Source organism: Lontra canadensis, unplaced genomic scaffold, assembly GCF_010015895.1.
Source record: "Lontra canadensis isolate GAN:19392208 unplaced genomic scaffold, GSC_riverotter_1.0 scaffold64, whole genome shotgun sequence".
NCBI classification, from domain to species: Eukaryota; Metazoa; Chordata; class Mammalia; order Carnivora; family Mustelidae; genus Lontra; species Lontra canadensis.
The window spans coordinates 11,558,415-11,582,235 of record NW_022631058.1 but is presented as its reverse complement, the minus strand read 5'-3'; the positions used below and the strand labels follow the sequence as shown (position 1 = coordinate 11,582,235).

The following is a 23,821-nucleotide window of genomic DNA, read 5'->3' as shown; positions in this document are numbered from 1 at the left end:
TTATTCCTTTCCAAACTTCTTAAGCTGGATGCTTAGCCCACTAATTTTAAACCTTTCTTCTTTCCTAACATTAGCATTTAAGACTATCTATTTCTCTCTGTGTCCTACAAGTTTGAATATGTAACATTTTCATTGCCATTAAGTTCTAAGAATTTTCTGGTCTATTGTGATTACTTCTTGTGGTCCATAATTTGTTTAGTGATGAGTTTTCAATTTTACACATTTACGGGAGTTGGTTTATTTATTTTTTTTGTTATTTTTTTGTTATTGACTTACACTTACTATTGTCAAGAGGGAATATGATTTGTGTGACACTGATTCTGCAAAATTATTTGGAATATGATTTATGGTATCCATAGTATCTAGCACAATGCCAAGAATGTAGAAATTGCTGGGTGTTTGCTGATCTGATGAATGACAAATGAATAAATGTCTAGTGACCATTCAAGGGATTACCCCTTTCTGCTCAACTTGTCCATTCCATATTCCAAAGTAGCCTTGCAAATAAGCACCAAAAATTTAATGGCCCTCCAAAATTGTCTTCCATCTTACTCACTCCCTTCCTTCTTTGGCCTGGGAAGAGGACCCTGAGTGGGTGGGTGAAAGGATGCTTGTAAAATCAGTAGCATGAGCCCATCAGAGAGAGTCTTAAATGTAAACTAGGTAATTGCTTTCCCATTTGTTTCTCCCGTGACCTGGAGGAAAGTATTTCCTCTTTGATGGTAAGTCTCTAAAAATGCATGTAAAGTGACATCACCTCCAGCGGAAATCCTTATCTCATTGAATCCCTGTAACTAAATAAGCATGATATTCCCTGTTTAAGAAATGGCAAAACAGATGTAAATGTAGTTAGTAGTGAGGATGTTTGAGTTCCTGATGTGTACTTTTCTATATGCTAACCATCTCCTCTTCATTTTTATCCCTTAAAATAACAGGTGGGTAGTACTTTGGACTCGTCTAAGAGAATATAGGTAGATAAAAACATTTCACTGAATTCTGTTTCTAAAAGGGTATTTGAAGACAAAGAATGAAAAATGCATCTCCATTCTGCACTGGTCAACAAATATTGGTTAAATTAAGGAAGGAATGAACTTTCCTTATTTTGATGAGTACCTTTTCTCCCTTTTGAATCATCAATACCACTCGGGCATATGATGGAGAAAACAGCGAATCGTTAACTTCTTTGTCTTCCTAAGCTTTTGAGAAGCCTTTCAAAGATGCTTATTAAACAGGTCTTGAAAGGGAGATAGAGGGAAATATTCAAACATTGTTATTTCAGAGTAAATCTCAGGAAAGATGGCAGTGTTCATATGTCATCACAAGATTTATATATTGCAACAATATTCATGTATTACAACAATGTTCATGGGCTGTAACAGTGGCCATCCTTTGTAATAATGTTGATATATTGTAATAGACACTTGACCTGGGCTGATCAGAAAGCTGGTAACTCAGTTGTGCTCCCTTTACTTTTTAAAGTAAAAAGGGCATTAGGTCAGAAGCCTTCCTCATCCAGGCACCCTCTTACCTGGAGTTTTCTCCCTACTTTGCAATAGTCTGGTCTGCAAAGTCCTGTCCTCATTTTTATGCAGAGCCAAGTGTGGGCATCTCCTAGCCATGTTTATATCTTTTCCTCTTGTGTCCTCCAGAGGGCCTCCTTAGCTCTGCATAGGTAAGAGGTGTAGACAGTGATAAGGATAGGAATGTCATCTGGAGCCTAGAGGATTCAGATTCATCAGCCTTTCCAAATAGAAGAGACCTCAGACTCCGGTTTTCAGAGGAGTAAACAGGCTGAGGAAGACTTACTTGAAGGCTACCGTTGAGCTGGTGGAACGTTCTAGACTAGAACCTGGCTTTCGATCCTTCTTTTCCCTTTCTCTTAGGAGGTAACCTCTTTCCCTCCCTTCCCTTTCTTCCTCCTCCTATTTCTTACATGAAGCTGTAAAAATTAACCTCGACTGAGGGCCATTTCCATGCCAGGCACTGATGTAAAGGCTTTAGTTGCACAGGCATCCTCCGCAAACCCCAGGAGTTAATGTTCCATGGGGAAAGCCAGAAAACCAAGGCTTTTAGAGGCAAAAAACAAACAGAAAAACAAGAAAAACAGTTGTTTAAAATAACACACCAAAATAATAATAATAATAATAATAACAATGGGACAGCAGGATTTAAAAGGGTTCTAACACCCAAAGCCTATCTTCCCACCAAACTGTGCCTTCCTTCGAACTGAGTTACTGAGCTACGAGACACACCATGTCAGAGTCTAGACAGCTTTGTTTCTGCTTCCCTGCCTCCCTCCTTATCTCTTCTACACTTCCATCTTTCTTCCACTCCAGCCCCTTCCTCAGGATTGTCTGCTCCCATGTAGGGAGACTCAAGAGTCCAGTCCATTGTGGAGAAGAGGGCTACAGAGCAGATGTGGGCTGTTGGGGCTGGGGGTTAAGCTCTTCAGGAACCTTCCATGCGCTTCTTCACAGGGACTTGATTTCAGATCCTAGGTTGATTATGTCTTTAGGTAGAAAGAGTTCATACAATTTAGGATGAAATTAAATGAGGAAACAGACTTTGATTTATAGGTATTAACTTTTCTATTGTGGCAAAAACCTGAAATTTACCATCTGAAACAGTTTTAAGTTCACGTTCAACACAGTTCAAGTGTTAAGTATATTCACAGTCCTGTGAAACAGATCCCCAGAACTTTTAAATCTTGCAAAACAGAGACTCTGTACCCATTAAACACTGACTGCCCATTCCCCTCTCATCTCAGCCTCTGGCAACCACCATTCTACTTTCTGTTTCTGTGAATTTGACTACTCTAGATATCATATCAGCGAAATCACACAAAATTTGTCTTTTTGTAACTAGCTCTTTTCACTTCATGTAATATCCTCAAGGTTCATCCAGGTTCTAGCGTGTGTCAGAATTTGTTTCCTTGTTAGTGCTGAATGATAGTCCATTGTATGTATATGCCACATTTTGTTTATCCATTCAACAATGAACATTTGGGTTGTTTTCACCTCTTGGCTACTGTGAATAATGCTGCTGTGAACATGGGTGTACAGACTTCTCTTCAAGACCCTGCTTTCAGTTCTTTTTATTTTATTTTATTTTATTTTATTTTATTTTATTTTATTTTATTTTTTTAAGTAGACACTGTGACCGGCATGGAGCCCAACACAAGGCTTGAGCCCATGACCCTGAGATCAGGACCTGAGTTGAAATCGAGGGTCAGGTGCTTAACTGACTGGGCCATCCAGGCTCCCCTCAATTCTTTTGTGTATATATATATCCAACCGTGTAATTATTGGATCATAGGGTAATTCTATGTTTAATTTTTTTTGAGGAGCTACCAGACTGCTTTCCACAGTGTCTGCACCATTTTACCTTCCCACTAATAGTGCACAGGGGGGCCCAGATTTCTTCATTCTCGCCAATACTTTCTTTTCCTCCTTCCCTCCTTTCTTTTTTCCTTCCTTCCTTTTTTAGAGCAGCCATCCTAATGCGTGTGAGGTGAGCAATTAGTTTTTGAATGAATATTCTGTGCCAGGTACTATGCTTAGAGTACAGGGCTACAAAGATAAAGACGTTGTAGACCCTGCTCTCCAGTTGCTTGGTCTTGTGGTTGGACTAACCCAGTATTTCTGCAAAGACACACACCTGCTCCTGCATTGGCTGGGATGCCTCTTACAACTACTGATTCCTGGGACTCTCTCTAGACCTCTTGAATCAAGAGCTGTATTAATTGCAAGCCTCAAAGCTGATTCTAATGCATACCATTGGGCGATATCAGTAGTTAATCTCGCTGACATTAAAATCTCTCTTGAGTGGTGCCTGGGTGGCTCAGTGGGTTAAGCCTCTGCCTTCAGCTCAGGTCATGATCTCAGAGTCCTGGGATCGAGCCCTGCGTCGGGCTCTCTGCACAATGGGGAGCCTGCTTCCCCCTCGCTCTCTGCCTGCTTCTCTGCCTACTTGTGTTCTCTGTCAAATAAATAAATAAAATCTTTTAAAAAAATCTGTCTTGAACCTCTCCAGCGGTTGTGATTTATCTGGTCTGGGGCGGGCTTCTAGAATATATTTTAGAGCTTCCCAGGTGATACAAATGTATAGTCAAGGTAGAGCAACATGGGACTGGATGATTTCTAAATTCCTTCTAGCTGTAATATTCTGCCATTGGCAGCATTGTTTAGTTCAGCAAATACTTATTGACTTGTTTTGTCTGTGCAAGGCTGCGGGTCAGCTAAGGTGTGACGGTGGGCACCAGATGGGGCTCTAAAGGAAGGCTTGCATTGTGTTCTGCCCCATCCGTACTGACCACCAGGATAACCTTAGGAAAGTTCCCAAACCAGGAGAAGGTAGGATCATGGAATTCTAAAGAAGAAAATCTTAAAGAAGAAGGGGCAGGTTGACCGTGTCAAAGAATACAGAGAAGTAGGAAGGATAAAGACTAAACCATTGGATTTGACATTGTGGAAGTCAGTGGTGACCTTGGAGAGAGGCTCTCGTAGGAGTAAACAGCTGAAAGTCTGATGGGAGTGAGTTAGAGAGAGAGTGGGAGGTGCAGAGGTGGAAGTGATTGCAAACCGCAACTTTAAGCAAGTCTGGGGCAGAGGGGCTCAGAGACTTGTGGCGGAACCTGGGAGTTACCTGGGGCCATTGTTTTTATTGTTCTTTATGAGAATTTCCTTCTCGACTGCTACTAACTCTCATTTTTTTAAAAAAAGCATTAATTATGAACCCAGCTCGGCAGACTCCTACAAACAGACTCTTGACTCAATCATTTAGAATCAAGGACCACATTTTTTCGGGCTCAGCCTATTGTGGTTTTTAAAAAATATACGGAAGTCAAATGGTTCTGATTGAAGCAAACTCAGAGAGCTCATCAAAACATAAAACTTAATGCTGGGTTCTACAGACTTGCAAAGGGCTGGGGCTTTTGGGGGAGTCCACTGAGAACCAATATAAGCACCCACACGTGGAAGAGGATGACTGTGTTTTTTTTTCCTCCTCATTGTCTTTTCATTTTTTTTTTCTTTTCTTTTCCCGTTTCCAGTTCTTTCTGCTCCCATTTCTTCCTCCTCCAGCATCCTTAGGCTGGCATGTGACCCTTTTACAAATGGACTCCTCTCCCCTTCCCCACTGCACTCACTGTGCTCACCCGTGTCTGTCCGCTCACGGTAACGGCTCATGGCTTTCTGAATGTGCTGTACCTCACATGCCTCTGTGCCTTTGTACATGCTGTTCCTCTCTGACTTTTGTTTCAGGTGTACAACATAATGATTCAATATCTGGGGACACTGTGAAATGATCACAATTAATCTAGTTACACTCTGTCACCATGTAAGGTTACATAGTGTATAATGCAGTATTATTGACTACAGTCACATTGCCTACATCCCTGACTTCTTATTATTTTAAAATTTTTATTTACTTATTTGACAGAGATCACAAGTAGGCAGAGAGGCAGGCAGAGAGAGAGGGGGAAGCAGCCTTCCCTTGAGAAGAGATCCCAATGCGGGGCTTGATCCCAGGACCCTGAGATCATGACCTGAGCCAAAGGCAGACATTTAATGACTGAGCCACCCAGGCACCCCTCATATTTGCCTTGCTCTGTCTGACTTTATTCACTTAGCGTAATATCCTCAGAGTCCAACCATATTGTCACAAATGGCAAGATTGTATCTTTCCTCATGATTGAATAGTATTCCAGTTTGTGTGCACATATACCATAACTTCTTTTTTTTTTTTTAAGAGACGTATTTACTCATTTGAGAGAGAGAGAGAGAGAGAGAGACAGCATGTGTGTGAGCAGGAGGAAGGGCAGATGGAAAGAATCCCAAGCAGACTCCCTGCTGAGTGGGGAGCCCGAGGCAGGGTTCAATCTCAGGACACTGAGATCATGACCCAAGCTGAAACCAGGAGTCAGACACTGAACAGAACCCCTACTGTAACTTCTTTATCCATTCATTCGTTGATGGATACTGGGTTGTTTCCCTATCTCGGCTATTGTAAATAATGATGCCATGGACAGGGTGTTGCAAACATCCTTTCAAATTAGTGTTTCCACTTTCTTTGGCCAAATACCCAGAAGGAGACATGGATCATATGTCAGTTCTATTTTTAATTTTTTTTTGAGGAACCTCCATAATGTTTTCCACAGTGACTGCACCAATTTACATTCCCCCCAAGCAGGGCATCAGGGTCCCTATTCTCCACATCCTCACCAACACTTGTTATTTCTTGTCTTTTTAATAATAACTCTTCTGACAGGTGTGAGATGATATCTTATTGTGGTTTTGATTTGAATTTCCCTAACAATGAGTGATACGGAACATCTTTTCACGTGCCTATTGGCCATCTGTCCGTCTTCTTTGGAGAAATGTCTTTCAGATCCTCTGCCCAGTTTAAAAACCAGATTATTTGCTTATTTATTTTTGTTATTGAGTTGTATGAGCTCTTTGTGTATTTTAGATATTAACTCCTTGTTGGAGATATGATTTGCAAATATCTGCTCCTATCCAGTAGACTGGGTTTTTTTTTGTTAATTTTTAAAAAATTTTGTTGATGGTTTCCCTTGCGGTGTGCAGTAACTTTTTTGTTTAATATAACTTGTTTATGCTTGCTCTTGTTGTCATTGTCTTTAGAATCAGATCCCCAAAAAATAATACCCAGAGCAATGTCAAGAAGCTTACCATCTATATTTTCTTGCAGACGTTTTGTAGTTTCTCATCTTATATTCAAGTTTTCAATTTTTAACTCATTTTGAGTTAATTTTTGTGTATGGCATAACATCGTGGTCCAGTTTCTTTCTTTCCTTCTTTCTTTCTTTCTTTCTTTTTTTTTTTTTGCATGTGGCTGTCTAGTTTTTCCAGTACTATTTATTGAAGAGACTGTCATTTCCCCATTCTATACTTTGCCTCCTTTGTCATAAATTAATTGATCATATATGCATGGGTTTATTTCTGGAGTGTATGTTCTGTTCTGCTGATCTATATGTTTCTTTTTATCCCAACACCACATCATTTTGATTACTCTAACTTTGTAATATAGTTTTAAACCAGGGATGTGATGCCTCTAGCTTTGTTCTTCTTTCTCAAAATTGCTTTGGTTATTCAGAATCCTTTGGGGTTCCACACAAATTTTAGGATTGTTTGTTCTATTTCTGTGAAAAGTGCAGTCAGGGTTTTGATTGGGATTATAATGAACCTATAGATTGCTTTGGGTGATATGGAAATTTGAACTATATTAATTCTTCCAATCAATGAAATAGAATATCTTTCCAGTTATTTGTACCTTCTTCAGTCTCTTTCATTAGTGTCTTGTAGTTTTCAGGGTACAGGTCTTTTACCTCCTTGGTTAAATTTATTCCCCATTATTTTATTCTTTTTGATGAAATTGAAAGTGGGATTGTTTTCTTAATTTCCTGTTCAGCTAGTTTATTGTTAGTGTATAAAAATGCAACAGATTTTTGTATATTGATAATGCATTCTGCAAATTTACTGAATTTGTTTATTCTTTTTTTAAGAAAAATTTTATGTATGTTTGTATGTATTTATGGAGAACATGAGGTGGGGGAGAGGGAGCGGGAGAGGAAGAGAGAGAATCTCAAGCAGACTCCATGCTGGGTGTGGAATCCATTGTGGGGCTTGATCCCATACTCCCCAGATCATGACCTGAGGTGGAATCAAGAGTTGGATGTCCAACTGACTGAGCCACTCAGGCATCCCTGTTTATTAGTTCTAACCATTTTTTGGTGAAGTCTTTGAGGTTTTCTTTTTCTTTTCTTTTTTTTCTTTTAAAGATTTTATTTATTTATTTGACAGACAGAGATCACAAGTAGGCAGAGAGGCAGGCAGAGAGAGAGGTGGAGGCAGGCTCCCTGTGGAGCAGAGAGCCCAATGCGGGGCTCGATCCCAGGACCCTGGGATCATGACCTGAGCTGAAGGCAGAGGCTTAACCCACTGAGCCACCCAGGCGCCCCTTTGAGGTTTTCTATATATAAAACCATGTCTCCAAGTAGTGACAATTTTACTTTATCTTTTGCCATTTGGGTGCATTTTATTTCTTTTTCTTGCCTAATTGCTTTGGCTAGGACTTCCAATACTCTGTTGAATAAAAGTGGTGAGAGTGCATCCTTTTCTTATTCCTGATCTCAGAGGAAAAACATTCAGATTTTTACCATTGGATGTGATGTGTTTTATGTGGGTTTATCATATATGGCTTTTACTTACTATGTTTATTATGTTACATTCCTTCTATACCTGCTTTGTTGAGAGTTTTTATCATAATGAATGTTGAATTTTATGGCCATATGACTTTTGTTCTTCATTTTGTTAACGTGGTATGTCACATTAATAATGTTGATTGATTAATCTGCAAATGTTGGAACACCTTTGCACCCCTGGAATAAATCCCATGTGATCATGGGCTATGATCTTCTAATGTATTGTTGAATTCAATTTGTTAATATTTTGTTGGGATTTTTGCATGTATGTTCATCAGGGATATTGGCCTGTAATCTTTTTGTGCGGTGTTCTTGTCTGGGTTTGGTATCAGGTTAATGCTGACCTCATAAAATGACTTTGGAAGTGTTCCCTCCTCTTCAGTTTTTTGGAAGAGTTAGAGAAGGGTTGGTATTAAATCTTCTTTGAATGTTTGGTAGAATTTACCAGTGAAGTCATCTGGTCTTGGACTTTTGTTTGTCAGGAGGTTTTAGATTACTGACTCAATCTCCTTGTTAATTTCAGTCTATCCAGATTTTCTATTTCTTCATGATTCAGTCCTGGAAGATTTCATATTGCTAGGAATTTATCCATTTCTTCTAGGTTGTCCAACTTGTTGATGTATACTTTTTCATAGTAGTCTCTTATGACCTTTTGTATTTCTTTGGTATCAGTTATAACTTCCCCCTCTTTCTTTTCTGATTTTATTTATTTGAGTCCCCTCTCTTTTCTTAGTGAGTCTAGCTAAAGGTTTGTCACTTTTGTTTATCTTTTCCAAGAATCAAGCTTTAGTTTATTGATATTTTCAATTTTTTTTTTTTAGCCTCCATTTCTTTCTGCTCTGATCTTCATTATTTCTTTCCTCCTACTAACTTTGGACTTTGTTTGTTTCCCCTTTAATAGTTCCTTTGGGTTTATCTAGGAAGGCTTGCAGAGGAACTCTGGGCCAGTGTGGATCCACGCTTCAAGTTTAGGAGGGCAAGGCCACAGGGAGCCCACCTTCTTCTGACTAACTCCTCTTCATTTGTATTAGGGTACAAGCTAAGCTGCTATAGCAATAAGACCTTCCACACACTAGTTTAGATAAGAGAGAATTTAAATCTTCCCTTATAGTACAGTCCAGAGGCAGGTAGTTCAGGGCTGGTAGAGTGGCTTGGCCAAACTCAGCATGTGGCTCCGTCTTATTTCTGGATCCAAGATGGCTGGTCTGGCTCTTACCATCACACCTACATTCCAGCCAGAGGGAGGAGAGAAGTGACAAGGGGACCACACACTCATTATTTAAAGTATGACTCAGATGTTGGGATACATTATTTTTATTGATGTTTTGTTGGCCAAACTTTAGTCACATAGTCCCACTTCCCGATAAGGGAAGCTGAAAAATATACAGTCTTTACTTGGAAGAATGGATATTGGAGGACAGTATCCAATTGTGGCAGTCTCTGCCACATCATCTGTCTAGATCCACCCAAGTATCTTCAGCCCCAGGGAGCCTGTTCCTCTTAGAGGTGACCCCATTCTTTGTTCTAGCATGACACTTACCATACGTAATTAGAATTATCTGGTCCCTTATCTGGATCCTACCACACTATAAACAGACATGACCCAGGTGTCATTTATCTTTGAATCCCTAGTACCTACAGCAGGATGGGTTCATGGTGAATAGATGTGGCATGCATGAATCCTGTTTAGCTTTTTATTGCCACTGTGACTTGGGCACTTTGCTCTTTACTGGGGGGGGGTGCCAGAGTAGTCTGGCAGGTCAGTCTGTTGGTTGGCCCCACGTGTAGCTCCTTCTTCTCCCTGCCTTCCACACTAGAGAAATCCGGGGATTTGCTAGGGACTGCAGAAGGGTGGATATAAGAGGACAGCCTCTATTCTGTGGACTGGGTAAACACGCAATTTGGAAAAGTGTTGAATTCGTTCAAATATTTGTTTTAGGCTCAAGTGATAGAATCCAACTCTTACCAAGGCCAAAGGGCAGTGGAGAGCAGGTGTGGCAATTTCAGCCCTGGGCTGTTTGGGGTGGGGCCTTCACTTCTAGGCTCTCAGGACATGTGGCCCCCCTTCCGCCAAGAGACAACATCCCTAGTGTCCTGTCCCCAACTCCTTTGGTCTCTACATTCTTCTCTCCTCTTCCTCCTATGTCTTGAGGTTTCACTTCTTCTTGGGTTATAGCCTTGACAGTTGTCCTCTGGTGTGCTGGGGTTGTCTGCTAGAGATGGGAACAGGTTGGGGGTAGGAGAGGAGACATAGTAGGTTGCTCTCAGGATGAAATATCTAGGTTCTTAATCAACTGCTGGTGAATCGCTTATAGCTTGTTATGTTGAAAAAGCCATCTGTCACTTTTCTCCCTTGTTCTAGGGTTCCAGACTAGGTGTATGTGAAGGAATAATTCCTCTACATCATTGTTCAATGTCAAGACCTGCCCTGCCCTCCCAGATTTGGGACATTCCCAGTCCTTTGTTCTCATAGCTCTCTGCAACGCCCTTCACACATTTGTTTCTCTTCCATGGCAGTCTTCCCCACTGGCTGGCAAGCACTAGGTGCACAGGTGTAGTGGCCCAGTTTCACAGATAAGAAAGCAAATGCAGAAGGTCAGTGACACGCACAGTGGCACCCTGGTTAGTTAGTGATGGAGTCAGAAGTGGTGGCAGGGTTTTTGAGCTCAGGTGTGGGGAACAAAACACATGCAGATTTTGTTATCAGGTTCTGGGAGTGACCTGGCTGGGAGTGTGTTGCTGACGAAAGGCTGATTCCCTGGGGTGAGTTTGCACACCTGGGCATTCTCTCAGGCAGCACCAGGCTGAGGGTTTTGTCCTGAGCCTGAAAAATGGATTGGATTTCCTAGTTGTACCCTCAGAGGTCCCATTGGAGCCCATTTTCAGGCCAGAACGAAGGTGTAGCTTTTCCCTCCTCTGGTGTTCCTCCTTCTAGTGACTATTGAAAATACACTTTGTCCTTGACTGGACATTCAGCAATCTAGGACAAGAGAGGAAATACACCTTATTCCATCAGGCCAAGCACATCTTGCATCAAAGCCTTTGGAGGTTGAAGACACTCTTGAATCAACCCTGGGCAAAGGCTGGGATGGGAATAAAGCCCCAGGCATGACAGGCTGAGGCTTGAGACGCTACTGGAGTTGGAGCTGTCTGCCAGATAGCCTTGAACCCATGGGAAAGAGATACAGGCCTCAAAAGGAATGGATGATTGAACTGGTTTCCTCCGATGCCCTGTGGCCTGACACACGTACCCTATTGCTTTCAGAAAATTCCAAGAATGAAGGAGCTTCATTCAAATATAAGTTATTTCCATACTCTCTCCATCATGCCAGGCACTGTGTTAGGAGCTTAAGATACAGATGTGAATAAGACTCATTTCTGGCTTGCAAGAAACTCTCAGTTTGGGGGAGGGAGATGGGCCATCCGCAGCCAATGATGTCATTCCAGTATGAAGGGCTATAAAACTAGATGTGCTTAGCACATGTTTGAGTAGGAAGGTAGGTTTGATGTGCTAGGTTGCTGAGGTGCCAAAAGAAAGCTATGACATTTCTAAGGAGGGGGCTGTAATATTTGGCAAAGGAGAGCCACATGATCATTTTTATGTCTTGGATGGTTCTGGAAGTTGTGTTTGGTTTGCTGTCAGGGGGAGAGACTGGCGGCTGGCAGACTAGTAACAAGGTTATTTCAATCATTTGGAGAAAAGACTGTGAAGCCTTGGAGTCTCTGGGGGAGATACAATAAAGAGGGGGAATTTGCAAGATTTCCAGAACTGTGTGAGAATAAGGAATTGGGGAAAGGACTGAAGAATGCACAAGATTTCTAGCCCGGGCTACTAGGAAACAGTGAAGCCCTTAACCATGGCATTGGAAGACGATCAGGGACAAGGAGATCACAGAACTGTGGCACTGAGGGTGACAAGGAAGTCAGAATGTGGGACAGGAATAAGCTCAGAGGGGACAAGGGAGAGGAGACTATGGGGCAGATGCAGGGAAGATTTTAAGATTCAAGGGCTGTAGGATTACTAGGCCATGCTTGGGGAAAAGGGATCATCTGCATCAGAGGAAAGACACTGTCCTTTCTTCTAACTGGAATCTTCTGCACTTTTGGTCATCCCTTTGGAGCAGTATTTCTAAGAGCTTCGTTAATGTCTGGGGAACTGAGTTTACTCGTAGAAATCAACTAAAGTGGGGGAGAGCTTCTGAAGGCACACAATGCTCTCACCCGAGGCTGTTGCTATACACCACGAGAGCCTTCCGTCTGGTGCAGACTAAGCTGCAAACTTGTTTAAGAAGACTCTAAAAATCCTAATAGTACACAGTAACCTGTGGGTTGGATCATAGAGGAATATCCAGTTAGGAATCTTTGGCTTGATATTTGAATTTCAGTTCTCTCCTGGTCTCCCTTGAACGGCCTCTGAAACTCTGAGCAGGTTGCATGGATACAGAACCAAATACCACGATAATCTAGCCCCTTGCCACGCAGAGTGTGGCCCCTGGGTCACAGGAGCTTGTCAGCAGTGCAGAATCTACCAAACTGGACCCTGGACCTCCGCGAGTTCCCCACTGATGCATATGCACATTTAAGTGTGAGAAATATTGGTCTGGCCCAGCGAGTTCCAGATACGGTTTTACGCTGGAATCATGCAGCTAACTTTAAACAGCTTTCCAAGCCTCAACCCCAGACATTCTGATTGAGTCAGGCAATTCTCTTGGGTAGCTAGGTTTGGGAACCACTGGCTTGTATAGGTTCAAAAATCCTTCTCTGTTGGTGGACAAATGGCACAAATCTCAGTAAATGGAAATCTAGTTTGAGCTCCACATTTGCTTGGTTTACAATCATGGTAATAACGAATGCTTTGTGCCCTTCAAAAAAACAAAATACCATATCTAGACTGGCCATGAGCAGCTTTGGCTCCTTGCTATTGGAACAGTTTGATGCCTGACACTCAAGAAGGAAGATATGTGCCATCCCTTCCTTGCCCCCACCCCCGACAACTGCAGTGACCGTTCATACATTGGCAGAAGTTGAATGGGCTTGGCCAATTCTCTGCCCATTTTGAAAGCAGCTAAAGTCAGCTGATGTTTACCAAGCACTCTGATGAAAATAATTACCCAAGACCAAACAATGTGATCTCCATTAGTTGCATAGTTTGTTTCTGTAGGAGGTCATAGCTAGAAGGGGCCTTCTAGAACTCTCCTCCAAACTCTCACTTTACGGATAGAAAAATAGAACCCACAGAGAGGTGGAAACCTGCATTCCAGCTGGTTTCATCCAAGAGGAAAGGATTTTTCTTGTTGTTGTTGTTTGGAAAAATGGACCACATGTTTGTTGCCTAATTAGAGATGCAGTATGAACAAACTTTGTATTCTAAGCTTAATATCAAGCATTGAGAAAAGCGTTGTAAACACAGAAAGATCTGGCTTCTATTGCCCAGGACCCACCAGACACATGGAGTGCAGATGTCCTGGGATTTCAACAAGCGAGTTCTCAAACGCTGAGGTCTTTAATTAAGCAGGTGTTTGGGAAGTAGGTCCTGTGTAACTTCCAGCCTTGGCTGGGCTTGTCTCACTGAAAAATGGCACTGACTCAGCCCAGCAGCAGGCCTGAAACTGGCTTCAGTTGGAGGCATAGGAATGTGCCATTGTTACTTTCTTCTTTCTTATCAAGCCCCATTAGCTTGAGCAAGGAAGGAACAAAAATGGGCTGGGAAAACATGTTGTTTCACTGGGTAAAAATTTACTACCAAAGAAATGATTTTGCCATTTCCAAAAAAGGCCTTTGAAAAGGTGTCGCCTTCCAAATACTTTTGAACGTTTTCCCCCAGTGTCACCCAGTGAGAATGTTTCCCTTTGGCTGATGGCCATTCTCGCACAAGAACAGAGACATTCCTCTGAGCTTGTGCACATGGGTACACGAGGATGACCCCTTGTTTGCTCACAGTGCTGGAGAGCAGAAGACACAGAAAGAGGGAAGAGTCATAGGTGGGGTCAAGGTTGATTGTATTTGGCTCTGGAATTCGGTCAGACACACCTACTCCTAGGTCGCCAGACGTCTGCAGTTATAGAATCGTAGATGGACCCATGAACGCCAAAGTGAAGAGGCGGAAACTGAGACTTGTTGCCATCTCTTGCCACGTGTCTACCACTCCCAGGGGAGAAGTTCCCGGCTCTGGCTCCGTAAGAGCTAACCGTGCTTACAGCCCCCTGAGCCCCGGTGGTGTCTTCTGGGTGTCTTTGGTGAATCCCAGAACAAAGCCAGCAGGGGCAGAGGCCATGGTTCCCCTACTTCTCACAGCTGTTAAAAATAGCACCTCACTTGGGGTAGGGAACTAAAATTTCCGGGACACCTATGGTGTGCCAGGTGGCTGCTAGAGGACCTGTGTACACATTAACTTAGGAACTCTATTTAGTAGCTCTCTTTAGCTGAACACCCGGAGAGGGTCCAGGAGCCTTAATGAACTTGCTCAGTAATACTTAGTTACCAAATACAGGAGCCTGGATTCACACCCAGCTCTTCTTGCCCCCAAAGTTATTTATTTATTTATTTATTCATTCATTCATTCATTCATTCATTCATTCATTCATTCATTTTACCCACTAACCCTTTCTGGGGAGGTCTTAACCCTTTGGTCTTTTTTCCTCTTAGGCTTTGGTGCAGGCAGAAGGGCTTAGGCAATGTTCTTCCCATGGGCATGGACAGATCATTGGTTTTTGTTTTTCTTTGTTTTACAGCTTTTAAAGAGCCTTTAATTTCAGCTGGAACATGTGCTATGAAAACCATTTAAGTATTTTCCCTTTAACTTTCAGAAATAAATGTGGATGTGTAAATCCATCTTTGGGTGTGATATGTAAATTCAGATATGATAAAGAGCTGGCATACATATGCATATTATTTATATTCAAACTGATTTATGCCTATTTATGGCAGTACTTTTGGTCTGTTATGTTTTCCAATAGAGATCTTTTAAAAGATTTTATTTATTTATTTGACAGAGAGATAGAGAGCACAAGTAGGCAGAACAGCAGGCAGAAGGAGAGGGAGAAGCAGGCTTCCTGCTGAGCAGGGAGCCCAGTGCAGGACTCGATCCCAGGACCCTGGGATCATGACCTGAGCTGAAGGTAGCCACTTAACCGACTGAGCCACCCAGGTGCCCGCTGATAGAGATCTTTATAGGAGAACCTGTGAGCCAGCACAAAGATTGTGGTCCCTCCCCAAGGTGTCTCTCGAGTCAGCCTGAAAGGGTCCGTTTGTTGTGTTGTTGTTGTGTTTGTTGGGTTGTTGGGAAGTTGCCTTCTCATGTCGTGAGCCCACCTCCTCTATCTGCTGCCCCTGAGAGATCCCAGCTGAACTTGATGGACATCCTTCATTCACACCGTCTGAGTGCTCCTGCCCACATGAAGCTTGGGTCTGGCTGGGCATGTGAGAAAGAGCCATTGGTATGAAATCCTAATCGAGTATCCCTAATACGTGGGCTGCTGTCCTGCGGCCTGGGAAGCCCAGTCTGGCCAGTGGCCTCCTGAGAGGATGGCAGGGACATGATTGATCTTGATGACTTCCTGGAGCGAGCAGTTGTTTCAGATTGAGAATGTTTCCATCGAGGACCACTTTGGGGACGTCTAACAGAAGAGGTGACGGCTCAGACCAAGCCGCAAAGGTCAGCAGGGCTGTGCCACTCAGCGCAGAGGACAGTCTCTGCCTGGACAGGTGCAGGCCTGGGCTTCCATCTGCCAGCAGTTTCTAGAGATGGGAGCGAGCTTTCTTCTCCAGTTGCCAGGGGCACTGGCCACGTGGAGTGGACGAATGTTGCCCCACCTGGTGAGAGACGAGCCACGGATGCCCTAGTGGAATCGTCTGGGTGCCAGGGCAGCTGGCCAGGGCACCTGACCAAGGCAACAGCTCCCAGGAGCGAGACAGGGAGGGGATAGAGGACTCTAAGGAGATCCTCAGTCTGGGAGTGACAGGACTGGAGGGCTCTGCTGGAGGCCAGCTCTCCCAAGTGGCCTGGAAGTTTGGGAGGATACACACACACACACACACACACACACACACACACGGCCACAGTAGAACCTAAAGGATGAATGAAGCCATAAATAAATGACTGAATGAACCGAGCATTCTTTCTTGGGAGACTCTTCCTAAGTATCAGTGGGAAAGGAAATAGCAGAGGCGGTTTACACACGAGGATAATGACACTTACTCAGGTTGCTGTAACTTGTACTTTTCCACTGATGCAGAAAAGGACCCTTTGCCAAAGAATGTCCTTGGAGTGGTTCAATGTATTTTTCTTTCTGTTATTTAAGTCAAATGTAGTTAATGTAAGCAGTTCAGCTGGGAGCTGGGAGGTGTGATGAGTCTTCCAGCCCTGGTGGAACCCCAGGGTGAGAAGAACATTCTAGCTTCTGCTCCACCAGGTTTGTAAGCTCATGGTGGTTTTCAGGGGGGTTGGTCATGGGTTGCTTTTAAAGTCCACACACCAAAACGGTTTTGCCAGCACGTGGGCTCGGGAAACCTGTCTGGGGGCCTTGAAAGCATTCATGTCTGATGGTCATGGGTTCCTTCATTCATTCAATAAAAAACTGTTGAACATTTGCTATGGACACAGAGTCCCACCAGGGATGTTTTCAGGATATAAAGGTGAGACACAACCTCGGCAAAACTCCAGGGACTCACAGGGTTCTCAAAAAAATATGTGTATCATGACAATCCATTTGTCGACAGAAATGCCGTTGGATCAAGTTAATTCTTTAATTCAGTAAAGGTGGTGGAGTCCTTTAAAAACTGCACTTTCCAGATGTAGTTTCTAGGCTTGGCTGTTTTGCACATGCCCATGTGTGTGCACGCACGCCTGTGCCCTCTCGGGCCCCGCACACCCCTGGGAGCCCCGTCTGGTCCACTGGCTCGGGTTGGTTTCTCCCCGCAGGAGTCCTCCAGCCCATTGTGTATGTCAAAAGTTATACAAACACAAGAGTCTTGGGAACTTGCTATCACGAAGTCTAATGGCTCTTCTCCCCTGGGGTCTCTCTCACCCTTTAATCCCCTCAAGGCAGGAAAAAGTGTGCACATTCCAAAGGCGCTGTTGTTCCCAGGGTATAGTTGCCATCCATCACTCCCGGCCGGAAAAATGTAACCATGCCCTGGCCGATAGTGGCAGTATTTATTATCCTAGTCTTCGATAGGGATTGGAGCATGAGTGGCTGGTGGCCAAGCATTATTCACTGGTTCCCCTGGGAGGCTTTGCTGGGTGGGCAGCACTGAGGGTGGAAGGGAGGCCAAGGGCAGGGGCAGGAGCTCTTGCAGCCAAGAACAGGCTGGATTTCTGCCACAAAGACTGCACATCGTCAGCGTGTCAGGGTAGATCGAAGGCTGCACCACCTGGGAGCCAGGTTCTTGGAAGCTGCATGTTAGAGGCCTGAAGGCTGGTTTCCCGAGATGCCCAGACATCTGATCATTTGGGGTGGGCTGTGGATGGATGGGTATCGTCGGTATAGACATGTTCATGGGGTTGGTGACCATGGTGGTATCACCTGAACCTGCCTTGGTGATGTGACCTCTGCCATTCCTGCACAGAGGGGCATGGCGTCAGGTGGGCAGGGAGGTCTGGGCTCAGCTCTTGGCTCGGTACTATTCACGCTATCAGCACAGTTCTCCCATCTGTAAGATGGAGGTTATGAGTCCCCTTCACAGGGTTTGTGAGAATAAATATGGTGACATCTGTGCCGTGTCCTAAATACACACGACCTGTGCACACAATACGTGCAGACCACATACACACATGACACGCAGACTACATTTGCAGGTACGTAAGCCCGCGGCTTATACACGTGACCTGTGTGTACCGCGCATGCACGCTCCACGTGCTGGGTGAGGAGCTTTCAGTGTTATTTCCAGTTGCGTGTGGTCCTTTGGAGGAGGCAGGAGGAAGATGTAGCTAAGGGAGCCCCCAGTGCAGGAGTGAGAGGAGCAAAAGGCAGGTGCTCTTCTAAGGTACGGACAGGAAGGGGAGGCTGACGAGGAGAGGCACTGGCATGGGATCCGGGATGTTTGATGGATTCCATGCGGCGAATTAATAGATGAATGTTTAGGGAAAGTCCCCTCCTCCAGGTGGAAGTGAGGGTGTGGTATTGGGAGGTTGTTATAGGATGCAGCATGGGGAGAAAGGGCAGAAGAATTTGCTTCCGTTGGAACAGTTCTGAGTGCTGAGGGTGCATACCAGACGTCTTGGCGAATGTGGCCACGCGTATAGCTTGGTCTCTATGCTCCGAAGATCTTGATTAGGGGGAGGGGGTTGACTTGGACACAGGAAGCTGCACACTGCCAGACAGCCAGCCATGCGCAGGCAGCCATGCCGAGAGCCCCAGTGCTGAGCAGAGGGCAGGAAGAGATCAGTCCCAGGAGCTCTAGGGTGGAGTAGGGAGAATGCTGCAGGGCTCCGTGGAGCTTCGGGAAGGTGCAGGCACCCCAGACTGAAGGGTTCTCATGGATGGCTACAATCAAGCGGCTTCACTCCTAGCTCCCTTTGGCAGGAGATGTTTATTTTTCTTGTGTTATGTTCTCAGAGGTGTTTCTTTGACAGGTACGCAATAGACCCCAGTTTAACACGTGCATGAATACGCCAAAGACAAAACGTGTTTCTAAATCAAGTCCTGGTTATTATCAAGGTGACCTGCTTTTAGAAAGTGGTGGGATGGGATGTCAGTAGACTCCCCCAGGATGTGTGTTCTCTTCTTTTGTGGATTTTCTTTTGTGGATTTCTGGGGGAGCAGACCAGGTCTCCAAAAAGGTCAGTGTCTCCTAGGGGTATCCATCAGGGAGATGCGTCCGTCTCCTTTGATGTAGCCTGGAGACATTATCACCTCCTTCCCAGGACAAGCAAGAAGCTGGCACCCTTGGTGGCTCCAGGGCTCTGGATTAATACAGGTGACAGTCTCTGGACTATGTCTGTGTTACAGATGTGGACGAGTGTGGAACGGATTCTCACCAGTGCAACCCGACCCAGATTTGCATCAACACAGAAGGAGGGTATACCTGCTCCTGCACCGATGGCTACTGGCTTCTGGAAGGCCAGTGCTTAGGTAACAGCTTGCTGGGCTCGCAGAGACACTTGGAAGTTCATGGTTGCCAGGGGTATTGTGAAATTGGGGCATAATGGGGTGGCTTTAGGGCATTGGGCTTTTCTTTGTCGGGGGAGAGATGTGGAAGGCAATGGAGCCTGCACTGTTCCTTTAAATCAATCTAGACCATCACCGTCCATGTCCTGGTTAGAGTGTTTGAATATAAGTTTTAAGGGTTTGTATTTGATTTCACCTAGACCTACTTCCTGCCTCCAGGAAGTTTATATCCAAGGCGGAAAGTGATAGAGGTGAGGATTATTCCGTCTTGGTGAGAAATCATGTTAAGAAAAGGGACCACTTTCTTAGTCACAGAAATGTCCCAAGTCTCATCTGTGGGTCAGTAGATTCTAACGCCTCCTCCCATTACCCACCCCACTAGCTGTGGTCTTTTTATTCCAAAGGAGTCAGTCATCACCAATTGAGAATTTCACCCTTGCAATTGGCATTCGCTATATGATCTCTCTGTTTATTTTTACTGGAGGGTTATTTGCCTTTCTTCCCCTCTGGTTTTGGTTTCGCCAAGTAAATGAATTCATAGCAATCTCTAGCTGTCACTTGAATTCTATTTCTAGGGTGTGATTTCTATGCTGTGTTTTCTTGGAAAAGCCTTACCAGTTCAAGTTCTCTAAGACCCTGTTCTCGTGCCCGAAAATCAGTCCTGGAGGAGCGGAGAAACAAATCCAAACAACATCATGGAAACAAAAAAAAAAAAGGAAAGAAAGAAAAAGAAAAAGGAAAAAACGTTCTTTTTTCTAAGACTCCCTTGATTAAGACTTGAGTGCCAGTCCGCTCTAGAGCCCTGTCTGAAGCATCTTTAGGGCCTGATAAGCCAGACTAGACTTGGCTTGGTTCTCCTTTCCAGGCGTGCACCGGGGAGCTGGCTGCACATGGGGACATTTGTGAATACGATGGTCGCTGTGCATTTTAATGAACCTCAGCTATTGTGGAAAATTTGATGCCACTGATTTGAACATAAGCAGATCAGTGTGAGTGAGTTATTTGTACGGCAACTTAATATGTCGGCTCTCAGAGCTGGAAGGGATGTTAGATATTATGTCATCCAACTTTTATAGAGTTGGAAACTGAGACTCAAAGAGGGGAACATTTTGAACAAAGAGTGAGTGGGGTCTAAAATCTGGCTCCTCTCGGTCAGTCCAGGTTTTTCCCACCACCAGGGGGCGCTAGAGAGGATCAGGTGAGAGGGACACAGGCTCCATTGTAGAGACTTTGGGGCTGGGCAATACTTCCCGTGATCTGAGGGGGGCCAGCAACGGGGACATTTCTGTCCTTGGGAGTGCTGGTCTCTACCACAGGGCTTGACGCTTTGGGAGGGATCCTCCTGGAGGCCTGACCTGGTGCCACACGCTCAGCCCGCTCCCACTTCACACCCAAAGTGGAGACCTTTCCTAATTATGGCTGAACTCAAACTCTTCTTTCCCTTTCAAAGCACAAATCCCATCACCATCTCCCACCCCTTTGGTACACCTTGGGAGGCATTGCTTTTGCAGAAAAATGAGGGGCGGGGGGCTGCCTTTTCCTCAAGCACCCCCCTAGGTGGAGGAGGCCCTCCCACCCCCACTCCCAGCGCTGCCTCCCTGGCCTCAGTGACGGGCCCAGCGGCACCCTGGGAAAGGTCAGGATCAGCAACCGCACAAGCCACTGTGCTTTCCCAGAGGGAACTGCAGAACGCTCAGTGGGCAGTGGGATGGGCCGGGTTAGAAGGAGCTGCTGCTCAGAGAGAAGACAGACTCATAGGGGCAGGGCACAGACTCTGAGGGGGCTGAACACCAGCTAAGGTGGAGGTGGGGTCCTTTCTGACAGTGGGTGGTAGAAACCAGGCACAGAGACAGACTCGGAACCGGTCTCCAGAGCCCAGGCTGGGTGCTGGTTCCAAGGAACTGGGGTACCGGGGAGGGAACATCTGGCGGAGGTTGGGGATAAGATAAGGACCAGTTACAGGTACAGTGAGATCAACTGGTCACAACAGGCAGTCATATAGGGGAAGTCTGGGGTCTCCATCTCTAGGCTTCATTCAAGGCACCCTGTCCCAGAGGAGTGAATTCTCTTGCCCATCAGCCCATTAACTTGGGGGTATTGGGAAGTGCTTTCCCAATGACCTCAGGCTCCCCATTGACGGGTACATGTTAGCGGGGAGGGCATACTGCCCAGCTCTGCTGAAGGGCTTCTTCATTCAGCCACAGAGACACTTGCTCGGGAAAGGCCCGCCGTGGCTTGGGGGGGGCATTTGAGCCAGAGTTTTATGTCTGCTCTGGTGCAAGCAGGAGATCCAAGGCGATCTCTGGCATCCTTGTGTTACTGGATCATAGGTCTCCAGACTGCCGTGTTGCCCTGCTTGTCCTGACCTACACTTGCCCTTGTTCCTGAGCGCTAGACAGATCATTGTTAATGGAGCTGGCAAGGGGCCTGTTGGAGCGAGGCTGTGGATTCCTCCTACACTTTAAGCCAACTTGTCCCTTCCCAGGGCTGTGTGACATTTCTACAGAATCTTAGAATGGATTTTTGATGTTGGATAAATCTTAGCATGGAGTATTGAAGTTGGATAAAATCTTGGAGACTATCTGCGCCACGTCCCAGTTGAAGCAGACACTTCTGCTAGAACTTTCCAGGCAGGTGCAGGTGTTCACGGGACTGACGTGGGTCAGGAAGGGTTGTAGGTGGATTGAACCTTAGACTCTGGGGGGTATCCCCATGCCGGATGCTCAGTCGGTACTGTCTTCTCTTTAGTTCCCCTTCCTTTCCTGGTCCTGCTCCGAAAGTGATGGGCAGTCTAGATGCCAGGCACGGCCCTGGTGATTGGGAAGAAATATCTCACCTTGCTGGCGTTTCTCTTTCCAGACATTGATGAATGTCGCTATGGCTACTGCCAGCAACTTTGCGCGAATGTTCCTGGATCCTACTCTTGCACCTGCAACCCTGGTTTTACCCTCAACGAGGATGGAAGGTCTTGCCAAGGTATGCGATGCCAACGATCCCTTGAACCTGTTGAGAAGCACTAGATGCTGTCTTCTCTGGAGTCTGATGGTTGACGTGGTTATAGCGTCCTGCTCCCTGTCACCATGGGCCCATCCCCGCTGCTTACAGAAACCTGAAGTCCAAACCGAAGGTTATGGGAAACATCTCAGAAAGTGCTCTGAGTACCACTGAGAGGAGAACCATAGTCACGCATCAGCTAGGACTTATGGTTTCATGGATTTGCTTCTCTCTGTGTGTCTACTTTCCATAAATAACCTTGCCAGCTTTCTGGGCTAATCGGAAATTTTCACGCATTTCCTGTAGCCTGAGTTCAGTGTCTGATGCTTGAGGGGGGTGGTCAGCATTCCCCACAAAAGCAGAGTGAAATAAAGACACCCCCCCCTTTTTTGAGAGAGGGAGTGAGCAGAGGGAAGAGGGGCAGACGGAGAGGAGAGAGAGAATCTCAAGCAGGCTCCACACCCAACGTAGAGCCTGACTCAGAGCCTGACGTGGGGCTTGATCTCACCACCCTGAGATCATGCTCTGAGCTAAAACCAAGAGTTGGATGCTCAACTAACTGACTGAGCCCCAGCCCCCCGGTGCCCCGAAACAAAGGCATTTTCTGAGTTTTACATGATCACTTCAAATAATTATACGTGAGTAAAGCAAGCTATATCCCTTCTGCAGTCTCCACCAGAGGGTTTCTTCTGCTCGGGAAGTGCATGGGGGCTCAAGGCTCAAGGAATTCATGCAAGGCCTGCCCAGCCCCGGGCCCGCCCCCGGCCCCCACCCAGGCCTCCAGCCCTGGCAGCTGCTCCGTCCTGGGTGGAGGTAACGCGCCCGAGACTCAGAATGAGGTCTTTGTTTGGAGCCAGCCACCAGGTTCTGCAAGGCCCATTTCCTTGTCACACCATTTGAGGTCTGGCGGGCGGGCTGCGAGCCAGCTGGTTGGAGGATATTATGTTTCCATTAGCTTAATCGGATCTAAATCATTGGGTAAACAGGAAGGCATCAGTGAAAGGGTCTGATCCTGGATTCTTTGTAAGTCTTTCCTCCAAAACTGGTTCTGCTAATTGTTCCAAGAAGTCTCGACTGCGTTCCTCTTGCCAGGAGAGGTAATTTTCTTTGGAGAGCGAAGGCCGGGCCTGGGGGTTGAGGGAGTCACGAGAACAGGGGCCCTTCCGTCCCCATGGAGCAGGCAGCCGGACCCTGGCTCCCTTACTGCTTGCTGGGAGAAGTGACGTAGCCTGCCTCCAGGCTTCTCTGGGTGTAGGCCAGGGGTTGGAAATGCCAGCCCAGGCTTCCACCCAGAGACTGGCAGGACGCCTCCAGCACCTCTCGGGAAATAGTTGTGCACAGCAGGGCCCAAAGGCCCCGGTGTCCTTCAGGCCTCTTGGGGACAGACCTGTGACGGGGAGCAAGTGAGCCACGGGGCAGTGCCAAGTCCAGCAGCACGCTAAGGCCCAGACACGGGCACCCGGACACGGGCACCCAGCCACGAAGAGACTGCCTTAGC

At 45.6% G+C, this 23,821-nt stretch overlaps 1 protein-coding gene across 3 annotated transcripts in view; it reads left to right on the top strand.

Annotated features, from left to right (window-relative positions):
• The window catches only part of FBLN5 (fibulin 5), a 73,754-nt gene that overhangs the window by 31,470 nt on the left and 18,463 nt on the right, over positions 1 to 23,821 (top strand). For all 3 annotated transcript variants that reach the window (XM_032878653.1, XM_032878652.1, XM_032878651.1), the window contains 2 exons: positions 19,171 to 19,293; positions 22,189 to 22,305. In XM_032878653.1, coding sequence (XP_032734544.1) covers positions 19,171 to 19,293; positions 22,189 to 22,305 — 240 coding nt within the window. The remainder of the gene's footprint in view (positions 1 to 19,170; positions 19,294 to 22,188; positions 22,306 to 23,821) is intronic.